General features: G+C 40.9%; 1 protein-coding gene across 2 annotated transcripts in view; it reads right to left on the bottom strand.

Moving 5' to 3' along the window:
* Positions 1–13620, bottom strand: part of tbc1d22a (TBC1 domain family, member 22a) — a 283486-nt gene that overhangs the window by 259522 nt on the left and 10344 nt on the right. For both annotated transcript variants that reach the window (XM_062064592.1, XM_062064593.1), the window contains exons 3-5: positions 13098–13281; positions 12778–13027; positions 6777–6959 (exon numbers count right to left, since the gene is read on the bottom strand). In XM_062064592.1, the coding sequence (XP_061920576.1) occupies positions 6777–6959; positions 12778–13027; positions 13098–13281 (617 nt within the window). The remainder of the gene's footprint in view (positions 1–6776; positions 6960–12777; positions 13028–13097; positions 13282–13620) is intronic.

Below are 13620 nucleotides of genomic sequence, written 5' to 3' on the forward strand. Positions count from 1 at the left end.
CAAAAAAAAGTGTCACGCACTATAGTCCAAGGGAGCAGAATCAAAGAACACAGAAGTTTGCAGTGGTCACTGAATTTGTTAAAATGTTATACCCTTTTACCGTTTAGTATTTCCTATTTCAGTAATATATTGGGTTTTTTTGTATTTTATCTTTTTTCTTGAAACGCAGGTTTGCTACGAGTGTTTTGTAAAACACCAACTCAGCGAGTCTAAATAAAATAATTTTAATGTTAACAAAGCCTAGTGTGTGAATGTGAGTGTGAATGTTGTCTGTCTATCTGTGTTGGCCCTGTGATGAGGTGGCGACTTGTCCAGGGTGTACCCCGCCTTCCGCCCGATTGTAGCTGAGATAGGCTCCAGCGCCCCCCGCGGCCTCACAAGGGATAAGCGGTAGAAAATGGATGGATGGAAAGCCTAAAAGAGCTTTTACCAAAGGCAGCAATCATAAATTAATGTTTCAGCACATACACAACGTTGACATCTATAGTTATATTTTAATAAAGGCGGGGAAAAACATGCATACTCGTAAACGCCGCGTGCAACATCAATAAAGCAAAAACCAAAGCTGTAGACACGAAGTTAAATCATGAAATACTACCTTAGCTGAGCAAAAGCGATGCATGATTTATCCGAGAGAGTCTTGATAGCAATTTCCACCAAGTTGTACACCTCCATGCATTTTCAACTTTTCATTTGTTTTGTTGTGCAGAATGACATCTGGAGCAGTATATAGTTCGACATTTCTGGGAGCGCAACCGACGGATAATCCTAATAGAGCTGCAGCTACCGAATATTTTAGTAATCGAGTATTTTATCGAATATCCCGATAGATTAATCGAGTAATCGAACAAATCATATTTTTGCTTAATTTTTATTTTTTGGTGTCCTGTCCAGCTTCTCAAGCAAATCATATTGTTGATGTAAATGGCCATATCGGCTCCACAAATTTACTTTACAAAAGAGAAGTGTGGTATACTTCTCTTGTTGCCTTATTTGTATTTGGACTTTATTAAATGGATGTATATTATTATTTGGTGCAGCCAGGCCGGAGCAATATTTTTGCTTAATTAAGGTTTAATTATACATGTTAAGATGTGCCCTCGATTATTGCGTTTGGCCTAATTGTCTTTTATTTCCTGAATGCCTGTTTTCATTATTGAAGGCTGACACGCACAGCTGAAATGCATCCGTGGTTGATTGTGCCAATTTGTGTGTGCTAATAAAAACAGGTGCGCTCACAGCCCTACATGCTGTGTGGTGTGACCGCATAAACGAAGTTCTTGTCTATCGTGCGTTTTTGATGATTATACGGTGCCGTTTAAATGGTGGTTTCTCTGCGCAAATCTGCTGAGCTGTTTTCAACCTGCCAACAATACATAAACAATATAAAAAGACAAACCACTTAATAATGACGGCAACAGTTTTAAATTTTAAGAACGCAATAAAGTTAATTGCATTCTGTGCATGCAAGATAGTAATCAATGTTCATTTTGCCATCATAACATGTTTGAGATGAAAACACATATATATATAAAATGAGTTCAAAATTAATATTCCCTGTGAAAGTTAAAATAAAACTATATTCTTAGTATCAAAAATAAAACAATAAGAACAGTTTTCATTATATCAAACATAAAAAGTGGATTAGGTAGTGCCTTTAATACTGCATTTGAACGTGCAACCAGTGGTGAGTCACCACCAAGCAAAAACCGCGCATGCTCAGAAAAGTAGCGTCAGATTTACCGCCCGTCCGAGCACCCACTGGCAGAAATGTAGATCGGCGCCTATGCTATAGAGACTATAGTGGGTGCAAGTGCAAGCTATCCAAGTAGCATGTGGTTGCATGACTTCAATAACCGGAATAACTTTGCACGACTACTTTCGCGTGGTTACTAATGAAAGGCTAATTGAACACGACAGCTCGGACTGCGTTGTTAGTTTTCAACACCTTTTGGCATCATATGATGACTTCGCGGGAGTGAGAGAAAACATCCTGGTTATCATAATGAATAACATTTATTTTACTAACAACTTTTGCATTTACATTTGATAATAGATGACTTACCTCGCCTGCAATCGGATGCTTTATCGACAGGTGCTGTAGCATCGAACTTGTGCGATTGTGGTATGCCAGCTCCACTTTGCAATGTTTGCATACGGCTGCGTTTTCCTTCGATTTTAGTGTGAAGTGTTACCACACCTTAGACAACTTTTGTCGCTTCTTAATTCCCTCGTTTTGCTATGGCCCTTGTCCACTGCTTTCTGCGGCATCTGCCATTGCGAGTTATGTCGGCGAAAAAGTTTACTGAACTCAAGCGTATTTAAAAGGAGCGGTGTTGTGCAGTGCAGGGGGGTATGATCGGTGACGTAAACACGCTGTGCACTTCCTAAAAAGTCCATGCGAAACGTGAGCTTTGAATACTAAACGAGGCAAAATGCCGTAAAAACAATGAATAAATAAAAAATGTATGACGCCTTGAGGCAGCGAAAATTCGTCGACTATATTTTGTAATCGAATTACTTGAGTTATTCGAGGAATCGTTTCAGCTGTAAATCCTAATATCACTTGAGAAATCTTTTTTTGATAACGTATAGGGATAGATTCCATTGCATAGTTAGTTTTTTTTTGCTCGTATCTGTTTTAATGATAAGAGATAGTTTTCACACGGTTTACTGAACAGTAGCCATATTGGTTTGGTGGCCCACCACTTCGTTTACTTCCGTTCAAAAGTCACGTGACGGAATACAACCTACAGAAGAGCGAAACCATCGTTGTCCGGGCATGTCCTCTCTTGTGGGGGACACATACTTTGGATCCTGCACCAAGCCCTCAGTCTACTGCTGTCCCATCTAAATCTGTGGTCAAGAACTCATGAACCCTGCTGGGATGAGAGAGGAAACATCTTCCGAGACGATCTGCACAGTTCGGTTGTGAACGAGTCAATGCCTTGAATGGAAAATATTCACAGGTAGGGAGCGTGTACCACACTTGAGCGCGAAATATGGTAAATGGTAAATGGGTTATACTTGTATAGCGATTTTCTACCTTCTACCTACTCAGTGGCCTAGTGGTTAGAGTGTCCGCCCTGAGATCGGTAGGTTGTGAGTTCAAACCCTGGCCGAGTCATACCGAAGACTATAAAAAAATGGGACCCATTACCTCCCTGCTTGACACTCAGCATCAAGGGTTGGAATTGGGGGTTTATTCACCAAAAATGATTCCCGGGCGCGGCACCGCTGCTGCCCACTGCTAACCACGATCCATCAGGAGCAAGGGTGAAGTGTCTTGCTCAAGGACACAACGGATGTGACTAGGTTGGTAGAAGCTGGGGATTGAACCAGGAACACTGTGGTTGCTGACACGGCCACTCTCCCAACTGTGCCACGCCGTCCCTCCGAAATAAAGCACCCACAACAGCAAAATGTGTCGGACTTTAGGTGTAATAGGACCAGATAAGTCTGGTAGGTCCTGATACGGTTTCAACACCTCTCATGTTTCCATAACACTGTGCAAAAAACACTAACCTGTACATCATTTTGCTTTGCTCTAAATTCATAAAAAAGGCCAGACAAAAAGTAAAACTCTTACAGAACATAACGCGGTGATAACCTTTGCTATAACAGTGTGGGAGTGGAGGTAAATGCCATTCTAACAAAAAGAATGTCGGCAGCTCTAATTAAACTGTGTCATTTCTGCATTGAACTATTTCCAGCACTTTGCATGTTAAGCATAAGCGTGTGACTCATTAGTCGCTAAGCGCTTTGTCTAATTCTCTTCACGCACCCCTTTTTCCTCTCAAGTACTCTCAAGTCATCGCACAGAAACCACTCAAGACATTATGACACAAAGAACACATGAAGGCAAAGAGAAAGGCTTTTAACAGGGACTGTAGGAGGAGTTCAGCTGGGCAGCATCCTCACAAGTTGGAGTCCGTTGGTCTCGTTGCATGATTGGAGTCGATAAACTAAAATAGGATGTACAGTATAATCCACGGCCTATGTACAATTCCGTTTCTACGACATTAAATCAAGTTTTTAGTGTAGGCTTATACCTAAATTAAACTGTAAATGGATTATATTTGTAAAGCGCTTTTCTACTTTCTAGGTTCTTAAAGGAGGACTGCACTTTTTGGGGAATTTAGCCTATCGTTCACATTCATGAGAGACAAGAAGGCAAATTTTTTTTTTTTTCTTTCGCTTTCTAACACACAAAAATCGTCTCGTTCTTGGTGGCTAGCAATGCAGCTAATGAGGGCAATCAATTCTACTTCTAAATCACTTTAAAAATGCATTCAAAAACCGCCAACAATATCTGATTTAACATTCTGTAACCCGTATAATAACCAAGTTGTTGCGACATTGTTGTTGTAAGAGCAAAAACTGAGGAACTCGTTTTCTATCGTAGTAATACGGTATTAGCCGTAAAAGCTTACTGCGGCAAGAGATAAGCTAGTTTCTACAACAAAACGAAATGCGTTTGAGTTTGTAATGCATTTACACCAATTTGTACGGACTGAAAAACATGAACAATCCGATTACAGTATGTGTAAAGTATTAACCCACATTAGCCGGACAGCGTATGTACTGTAGTTGTACTAGCATGCATGACATGCTGCGTGTATCATGATCAATATTAAAGTGACTCACTCGATGGTGCAGCTGGCCGGGGAAGTTCCTATTGATTTTGGGTAAGCAATCCATTTACGTCGAAACAGCTTGTCTCCAAGTTCCATATTTATAGCGTCAAAATCATTTTCATCCCCTTCTCCTGGCTTTAAACTGCTCCAATGTCTCTCTTCCTTTGTGCTCGCTTCTGGAAGCAGTACGTCATCCTGAGTATATTCAGCTTCAAAAAGACAAGTTTGTAAATCCTTATTTGTCCAAAAATGGTCGTCTTCATTGTCTATTACCGAGTCTGCCATGATTAGGAAACACACTTGGGTTTGATTCCAGAAGTAGGAACACACATGTTGCCGGAAGTTAGACGTGCGCTGCTATGGAAACAGAAATCAATGCTCGATATAAATCAGTCCTGGAAATGATTAAAATTATCAAAATACGGTAAATATTGAATATATTACATTATGTTATGAACGTGTCTGTCACTACATTATATATACGGTATTTGCAGTGTGTATATAAAACGTTGATGGAGGGTTTTGAAGTTGTTTAGAGCTACAACGATTACCCGTATCTTTTAAGCGTTTATCATCTTTAAAATCGTTTGGGAAAAAAAAAAAGACGTGTGTTCTTGTCTCTCATAACGATATTGAACGATAGGCAACATTTTTTTTAAAGTGCAGTTCCCCTTTAAAGCACTTTGACACTACGACCTCATTTGCCGACTGATGACGCAGCATCAGAAGAAACTGGGGGGTTCAGTATCTTGCTCAAGGGTACTTCGACATGGTCACAGGGGGACTGAGGATTGAACCCGCAACCTTCAGGTTGGGAGACAACCACTCCACCACCTGAGCAATGCTGCCCTAATTTGCACCTAAATCCCTCACATGGTACACAAAACACAATGAGGACATATAAAATATAGTAATAAAAAGTAAAATCCAAGAGTTGAAGAGAGAGAACAACTCCTTACTTATATCCCTGGGCTTGCACACTGTATTGGACGTTGCAAGGGAACGAGAGAAAGGCTTAGCCCCGATTTCCACTCGATGCGTAACAATTTAAATTTGGCTCTCGCAGTTTTACAGGATCATTTGCTCCGATGTCCGCTTGAAGAGCGTGTGTGGGCGAGCAGTCAGAGACAGGAGTGGTGAAACGTTCATGTGAGTTCTTAAAACGTTATTTTCACCTGTTTTCTGCTTCGTTGTCAACCATTTATTTTGTAACCGTCTATTTTGGCAAAATATAGAAAAGTCAAATTCAAAAATTTGGTGAGTGCGGCTTAATCGGAATTAAACTGGACTCACTGGTGACGGTGGCAGAGAAGAGGACTGTGGAAAAACTAGTGAGCATCATGCATGATGCCAGTCACCCTCTGCATACCGTTAACAGTAGCCGGAGGAGCCTGTTCAGTGCAAAACTGCTTCTTCCCAAGTGCAGGACTAATAGACTCAAAAACTATTTTGTCCCACACGCCATCAGACTGTACAACTCCTCTCTGGGGGGAGGGGGTACTAGGATGACAGGGGATGCAAAACAATAACACTTACCCCCATTATTTATTATTTACTTTTTCAATTCGATCTCAATTCTGTACACTGCTGTTGGAGTTTAAATTTAAATTTTTCCTGAGGGAACTCTCCTGAAGGAATCAATTAAGTACTATCTATCTATCTATCTTATATAAGTGCTCTATAGTCCAGAAAATACGATACTTCTGTCTTCTGCCTCCGTATAACCGCGTGCACCTAACTAGTTATTTTTCATTTTGTACAGTGTTAATAGAATATGGGAGTACTGTCATAACACGAGGATTGCCTGCGATTGTATTGTACGTATTCAGTATTACGTATTTACTGAGAAAATGCCTACAAATTGGTGCAAAAACTGCACTTTTTGGAGGTCGGTCTGAATGATTCATGGTCATTCGCCTGTTGCTTGCTCGAAACCAAGCTCCGCCATCATTTGTAGTTGTATGCTTTCAGCCGTGTCATAATCTGCACGCCCAGATGGCGGCTGCATGACCCCCACCTTCACCCCCTAACCCCCATCGTTAAAAAGTGCAACACAGCTGGTGGAGCAAACGAGCGAGAAAGTACAGCTGAGATCCAGAAGGAAGGAAAGAGAAGACAGAGAAGTGAAGTGTCTCTTACCAAGATCTGTGTTAGGGCCAGCCAACAACTGCTTGAATTTATCCAGACGCGACGCCTCCCTCTCGGTCATGACCGGGGTGCCCGACGTGTTCTGGTCAGCCATGCGAGCTACGAGTGGGATGACGGGGGGCCGGTGGGGCAGAGAGCGCTGTCTGTAGAGGGCGGCGTGCTCGCTTGCTGCATCTGGCACAAGAGTAGGGAAGGTGAGAGATGATGGCAGGCAAAAGGTGGCATAAACATTAGGTGTGTGACAATATATTCAACCATCTTGATATTTAACCCTTGTTTTTTTGTTGCTATAACTGTAGCATTACACCCTTTGATAAGTCGCATATTGTTATATTAATATACCCTAAATTCCGGACTCCAAGCTTCTACTTTATTCCTATGCTTCGAAACCTGCGGCTGCAAATAAGTTATGGATTTTCTTCTTAGACTGAGCTTTTAACCGAAAGTACAAGTGTCGTTCTGTCTTATGATGTCCATCGCGTTTCTACTCGTCTAGATTCTTCATTCATCAGGTATAAGGTATGTAAATAAACATTTACAGAATCTTACTGTGTAAATAACTCAATTCACAATGTATATATCTGCAGCTTATAGTCTGGGTTAGCTAATAAATGGGGAAAAAACGTTAATTTCAAAAATGTAGTTGTTGTGCGTTCCACAGTCCGGAAAATACAGTACGTCAACATGCCAAATATCGGCGCCGATAATGGGTCGATATCTACTCGACACACATAGTCTAAATAGCAACAATGGCAATAGCAGGTACCCTCCTGCTTTGTGATGAAAAAGAGGGCTGCACTTGCCCTATTATTAGGAATTGTATACCAAAAGCGTATGAATGAATGCATCTCCACTTTTGAGAGGACCATTTAATGCCGGCTCCTTAAATAGGGTTTTATCAAAAGAATGACCCATTTTACAGTAGTGAGTAGCACTATGCCAAAGGCGAGATTGTGTACTACATCGCGACACGCCATAGTAATCTCAATTTTGAAAGCCGTGTGACCATTTTTCTTATTTTGCTTTAAGCAGGTCTTTTTCTCCCCGCTGCCTGGTGGAATTGACTGTAATTAGTGTTGGTGGCAGTTTTTTTCTTCTCTTCAAATGAGCTGCTGCAAGATGCGCGTGATTCAAGTGTAAAGCGTCCACAGTAAGGGAGACAAAACACATTAATTCGCTCTACCGAGGACCACATGTTCTTCCAGATGCGCTCCAAAAGACACAAAAGATGGTGCGGGGACGAAAGCTGTGAGCGAGCTGCAGGTGGCGGTGGAGGCGATGTCCCAAATATTCTTGGAGCGGAGTGACACCATTGTTTATACCCACCTGCTGAATGCATCAAGCTTTCATTTATTCAGGTTTGCATTGCTAATATGTTTTTTGCGTCATGCTCCCTCAAGATGTAAAATAACTTGCGCATATCCACGCGATTTGACGGCGCGTGCGAGCCTGTGCCGCGTCCTCTCCGAGGAGATGAGAGGAAGCGCCTGAGGGCAACGGGCTGTTTGTGTAATCGGAACACGGCAAATGCAGACGAGCCGACAGACAGCCAGACGCTCACGCCGCACACTGTAGATGCTACACGCTATACACAACATGGTCACCTTAGTAACCTCTTAAATGAAGACCTTGATGTCTACGGAATCATTACTGCCGCTGAACAAGCTCCTGCTTCCGGAATATTAGATGTAAAAAAAAAACATCTCAATGCTTAAACATCAAAGAAACTACATTTTGACTTGTCATCAAGTTAGCGCTTTTCTCTAATGATGTGCTGCCACAAATAATTTGCATCATCTAATAGCATGTTTGCTGCTCACCTCGCATCCTGAACTCAGACTGCCTGCCCCTATTTGCCTCTTTAGATTCATAGTATGATATAATAATGTTGTAAGGTCATACACAGACTGTCAGCACACACACGCAAAACAAATGCAGTGGTACCTCGATTTATGAACCCCTCTATTTGCAAACTTTTTGATTTACGAGGTTTGAGATCAGGGGTGTCAACTAATTTTAGCTCAGGGGCCACATGGAGGAAAATCTATTCCCAAGGGGACTGGACTGGTAAAATCATCGCATGATAACCTAAAAATAAAGACAACTTCATATTGTTTTCTTTTTTGTAAAAATAACAAGCACAATCTGAAAATATACAAATTATGTTTGTTTGTTTTTTTGGCATAGGGGTTAGTGTGTGTGCCTCACAATACGAAGGTCCTGGGCTCAATCCTGGGCTCGGGATCTTTCTGTGTGGAGTTTGCATGTTCTTCCCGTGACTACGTGGTTTCCCTCCGGGTACTCCGGTTTCCTCCCACCTCCAAAAACATGCACCTGGGGATAGGTTGATTGGAAACACTAAATTGGCCCTAGTGTGTGAATGTGAGTGTGAATGTTGTCTGTCTATCTGTGTTGGCCCTGCGATGAGGTGGTGACTTGTCCAGGGTGTACCCCACCTTCCTCCCGAAGCAGCTGACATAGGCTCCAGCACCCCCGCGACCCCAAACGGGACAAGCGGTAGAAAATGGATGGATGGGTTTGTTTTTTTACACTTCCGGTTAATAGTATTTTATCTTTATTTGTCGTTATTTATACTTTCTGAATAAATGATGTGATAATGCTCATCAGTCAAATAGGTGGAATTGAGTCCGACAGAGTTTTAAAATGCTTCCATTGGTGTTAATTTGTAATCTATCAGAAGATGGAATGAATAATAATATCAAAGTCCAGGATTAACAGGATGTTATTAATGTACTTTACTAATTTTCCTCAACTGATGTACTAACATCATGTGGTTTATTCTGCACACATGTAGCATCATCTACAACGAAACTTGTGAATTTGGACTTATTTCATTAATCACACATGAAGTTGAAGGGGGATACATATTATTTCAGCATATTTATGTGCGCCCAGATAATGTGTCCCAAGTCCTCTATCTTAACAAGGCACATAGCTCTGCCCCCTCTGAAATCATGCACGCTCTAGCGGCATAGGACACAAATAATTGCTATTGTGACATCCAGTGGAGACATTTAGTACAGCAGTTTCTTTCATTCCAAAATGTCAGCTTATTTTTATACTTAGCAAACTCATCTCTCCTGCTCGCGAGCCGTATCCGTACGTTTGACACCCCTGTTTTAGATCGAGCCAAATGTGCCTCCATGTGCGAACCATGTCTCTGTGTACGAACGCTTCATTTATTCATTCATTCATTCATTGCAGGCAAAATCAGGGCGGAGCATTTTTGGAGAAGTACAGCACACCACTAGTCACTACTCAGCGCTTCAGCGTGTATGCCTTTTCTGTTTTTTTTGCCTTTGACAACTTTTTTCCATTTTACTAACACAATATGAGTCCCAAAAAGACAAGAGACCAGCGTGGAAAAAAGGAGGAAATCGCTGTGGAGTTTAAAAAAAAAAAAAAAAGACATTTTGCAAGTACATAAATGGCGCTCACAAGTATGGAAGAATCGACAAAGCAGGCTTCAGATCACAGCAGGTTTAAATTGTGATGAAATAGAACTTTTCTGGAAAAAGATGCCAAAGCAGTCTTATTTCACAGGGGGAAGAAAACTCTTTCTTATTCAGCCGCGCCTCTTTCAACCGCGCACACACACACAAACACACACACACACACACACCGATGTTCATGTAAGTGGACTTTACTTTTATAAATGTTTATTATTTTAGCAATATGTTTGTTAAAGTTTAGGATTTTTGAGGTTTCTGATCCTTTGTGAGGGCACCAAACTTGATGTGGGGAATCTTTGGCCACCTGACAATTCGATTAAAAATCAATTATTAATGCATCTTTAATTTGTGTATATTATTGCAGTTTTACATTAATTTTCGTTTCCCTAATTAAGCATTCGTCACTTGCAACTTTTAAAAACAGTGCATTTGTTACAAGACACAGTTGAATCAATTCCCATTTTATTTATTAACTTATTGGAAATGTGTGCAGGAACATAAGCGCCCTAAAATAAAAGAGATGGTCGGATCTTTCGGTGAGTTGGCTCGCTGCAGTCAGCCACATTTTAAAACTGTCGGCATTACTTTATTTACAATAAATAAATAATCGACTATTGACATTTACTAATCGATTTTACAATGGCCCATGTCCGAACTGCAATGCATCTAAGAATTGATTATTTCCCCCACCTCTACAACAAAGGGACTTCAGTGTGTTTGCGCGTGTTGACAGAGCAGCATATACAGAAAAAAGCAGCTTGTTAATGTTGTTGTTTTACCTTGTTTATAAAAAAAAGGTTTATTCATCGCCCCTTGTTATGTTTGTTTGATATGAAGTAGAGATGGACCGATATGGTTTATTCAGGTGCATTATGCTGATACTGATTAGTAGTCAAAGAGGGCCAATGACCGATATTTGGAGCTGATGTCTATTTTGGAGCCGATCTGAACAAGACTTACCGGTAGTTGTTTTTTTTTTATTTTAAAAAAAAACACCGGACCACTGTTTAATGCGACGCAAATATTGGGGTTGATTTAGCACCAAACAACATCGAAGATTTCACGAACATTTATCATGCGTGTCTAAGAGGAGCATCAACATTTAAAAATATGTGAAGTCTCCTGGGAAAATTGTTAAAAATATGAGATTTCTCTGCATCACAATATCTCGCCATCTACTCAATTTTATACAATTTTATATAAATATATATACATTGTAAGGCTTCCTTGTGAGGTACCCTGAAATTGTACATTTAAATAAAATCAACTCTAGCTCCTAATAAATATCCTATTTGTGAATCTATTCACACAAAGTTTGGATGTTGGTCCAGATTTTAATTTCCATCCATGTATTTTGTGTTATTTGATTGAATCACAGAACATAAAACTAGCCGCACTTCTGTGGACGGAGGATTGTTCGTTGCAGTAGCGAAACAAACAACGGAACCAGTAAGACGCCAGGAAAGAAGGACAAAAACTGGATTTCCCGGCAAAAACTGGAAGTCGTGGTGGTCGTGGCCGAGTAAGCTCTGCGGTGCGGAAAAAAAGGCAACTTTTCTCAAGCAAGGCAAAACGGCTGGTGCTTGTGCAGTGTTAACTATGTACTTGACCTTTTTTTTTTTTAATACTAAATACGGGTATCATATCATATATATACCGCATTTTCGGAGCATAAGTCGCTCCGGAGTATAAGTCGCACCGGCCGAACATGCATAATAAAGAAGGGAAAAATCATATATAAGTCGCAATGGAGTATAAGTCACATTTTTGGGGGAAATTTATTTGATAAAAGCCAACACCAAGAATAGACATTTGAAAGGCAATTTAAAATAAATAAAGAATAGTGAACAACAGGCTGAATAAGTGTACGTTATATGACGCATAAATAACCAACTGACAACGTGCCTGGTATGTTAACGTAACATATTATGGTAAGAGTCATTCAAATAACTATAACATATAGAACATGCTATACGTTTACCAAAAAATCTGTCACTCCTAATCGCTAAATCCCATGAAATCTTATACGTCTAGTCTCTTACGTGAATGAGCTAAATAATATTATTTGATATTTTACGGTAATGTGTTCATAATTTCACACATAAGTCGCTCCTGAGTATAAGTCCCAACCCCGGCCAAACTATGAAAAAAACTGCGACTTATAGTCCGAAAAATACGGTATATTATATCTACTGATGTAGTTGGAGAAAAAAAGATACCGATAAATAGAGGCCAATAATGATATACGTCAAAATGCCTAATATCAGCGCCGATATTCGGTTGATCTCTAATATACAGTACTGTATAGCACTTGATATTGTGTTCAAAGTGTGCAAACCTTTATTAAAATATGGACTTTTGTCGAGGCTGGAACCAATTATGTATATTTACATTGTTTCTTATGGAGAAATTTGCTCCACTATATGAACTTTTTGATTTACAAACCCTGTTCAAGAACCAATTAAGTTCGTAATTCAAGATTCCACTGTGTAGGGAAATAAGGAAATCCTCCCGCTAACCTTTCGGTGATCCGATCGGAGCTTCGCTTTGGGATTTAACCAAACGTCCCTCAGTGTCAGGACTGCTCTGGAAGGAAAAGGAAACCTCTGGACTGGTCAAGTCTCCCTCCTCCACTCGGTCATCCTCATCGTCCTCCTCGTCGTCTTCCTCATACTCCGCCTCTTGCGTGTTGTCGTCCCCTCTTTGACACGACTCTACGGTGTCGTCCAGCTTCTGTCTCTCCTGCAGCTTGCTGTGATTTTCTATCACCTGCAGAAAGGATAAAAAAAGATGTATTTTGTTCTTCACCATGTACTCAAGCTAAGCATTAGGTTAGTACCTTATTAGCGGTCTCCATGACAACCTCGATGTTGAGGTTCTGCGCTGCCATGGCCAGGAGCTCGTCATCGTCGTCGCCGACGTCCCAGGCGTCGCTCGTAATGCTCTCGAACTCTTGGAACGTCGTGGCCTTCTTGGGCTTGCCCGGCGTGGCGGGAGATGGCTTGTTGCCCGCCTTAATCAAGCTAGGTGGCAGGAAAAGCAGGCCAAACAAAGTTAATATGCTGTGGTTCAAAGAATAATATGCATCGTAATCCAGCAAGCTTTCGGACGAGAGATGCAGCCCACCCTTGACTAGAAGCCATATAGATAAACAACCACTCACACACCTATGGACAATTTAGAGAAGGGGTGTCCAAACTATGGCCCGCGGGCCAAGTGCGGCCAATTAACAATTTAGCCGAGCACGGCGTTTTTATATAATATACAAATAGTCAGCGGTCTGACAGCTACCATTTTGTCACCATCTGGTGGCTAACGAAAGTAACTCAAGTCAGTGGCCATTATTTGTACATCAGTGTGAG

The sequence above is a fragment of the Entelurus aequoreus genome, linkage group LG12, assembly GCF_033978785.1.
Source record: "Entelurus aequoreus isolate RoL-2023_Sb linkage group LG12, RoL_Eaeq_v1.1, whole genome shotgun sequence".
NCBI lineage: Eukaryota > Metazoa > Chordata > Actinopteri > Syngnathiformes > Syngnathidae > Entelurus > Entelurus aequoreus.